The 1,183-nt window shown below is 62.5% G+C and overlaps 1 protein-coding gene across 1 annotated transcript in view; it reads left to right on the top strand.

Moving 5' to 3' along the window:
- The window catches only part of LOC106898575 (matrix metalloproteinase-16-like), a 13,960-nt gene that overhangs the window by 9,021 nt on the left and 3,756 nt on the right, over nucleotides 1-1,183 (top strand). Inside the window, exons 5-6 of the mRNA XM_014959883.1 lie at nucleotides 4-114; nucleotides 847-969. Coding sequence (XP_014815369.1) covers nucleotides 4-114; nucleotides 847-969 — 234 coding nt within the window. The remainder of the gene's footprint in view (nucleotides 1-3; nucleotides 115-846; nucleotides 970-1,183) is intronic.

Below are 1,183 nucleotides of genomic sequence, written 5' to 3'. Positions count from 1 at the left end.
ACCCCCCGGCCCCGTAGCCCCGACCGCCCCCCCGGGCCCCCCTACGGCCCCCGCATCTGCGACGGCAACTTCGACACCATCGCCATGCTGAGGGGGGAGATGTTCGTCTTCAAGGTGGGGACGTGGGGCTGGAGATGGTGGAGACGTGGGGCTGGAGATGGTGGAGACGTGGGGCTGGAGATGGTGGAGATGTGGGGCTGGAGATGATGGAGACGTGGAGCTGGAGGTGGGGACAAGGGGATGGGGAGCAGAACTGGATGGAGATGGAGCTGTGGGGCTGGAGATGATGGAGACATGGATCTGGAGATGGTGGAGATGTGGGGCTGGAGATGATGGAGATGATGGAGATGTGGGGCTGGAGGTGGTGGAGATGTGGGTCTGGAGGTGGTGGAGATGTGGGGCTGGAGATGGTGGAGATGGTGGAGATGATGGAGATGGTGGAGATGGTGGAGCTGTGGGGCTGGAGATGGTGGAGCTGTGGGGCTGGAGATGATGGAGATGATGGAGCTGTGGGGCTGGAGATGATGGAGATGATGGAGACGTGGGGCTGGAGATGATGGAGATGCTGGAGCTGTGGGGCTGGAGATGATGGAGATGATGGACCTGTGGAGCTGGAGATGAGATGGTGGAGCTGTGGGGCTGGAGATGATGGAGATGGTGGAGATATGGGGCTGGAGATGAGATGGTGGAGCTGTGGGGCTGGAGATGAGATGATGGAGCTGTGGGGCTGGAGATGATGGAGATGATGGAGAAGATGGAGAAGATGGAGCTGTGGGGATGGAGATGGTGGATCTGTGGGGCTGGAGGTGGTCGGGGGGTGGTGACCCGAGGTTGTCCCCCCGGCAGGAGCGGTGGTTCTGGCGCGTGAGGGACCGGCGGGTGATGGACGGGTACCCCCTGCCCATCGGCCACTTCTGGGTGGGGCTGCCCCCCAACATCAACACGGCCTACGAGAGGAAGGAGTGGGACGTGGGGATGGGGATGAGGGGATGGTGGTGGGGACGAGGAGATGGTGGTGGGGACATGGAGATGGGATGTGGAGATGGTGGTGGATCTGAGGAGCTGGTGGTGGGGCTGAGGAGATGGTGGTGGGACGTGGAGATGGGGATGAGGAGATGGTGGTGGGTACGTGGGGATGGGACGTGGGGATGGAGGGGGGGACGTGGGGATGGAGGTGGGACGT

The sequence above is a fragment of the Calidris pugnax genome, unplaced genomic scaffold (genome assembly GCF_001431845.1).
Source record: "Calidris pugnax isolate Ruff unplaced genomic scaffold, ASM143184v1 scaffold537, whole genome shotgun sequence".
Classification (NCBI taxonomy): Eukaryota; Metazoa; Chordata; class Aves; order Charadriiformes; family Scolopacidae; genus Calidris; species Calidris pugnax.
The sequence above is the reverse complement of the archived record's forward strand: the minus strand, read 5'-3'. Positions and strand labels throughout refer to the sequence as shown.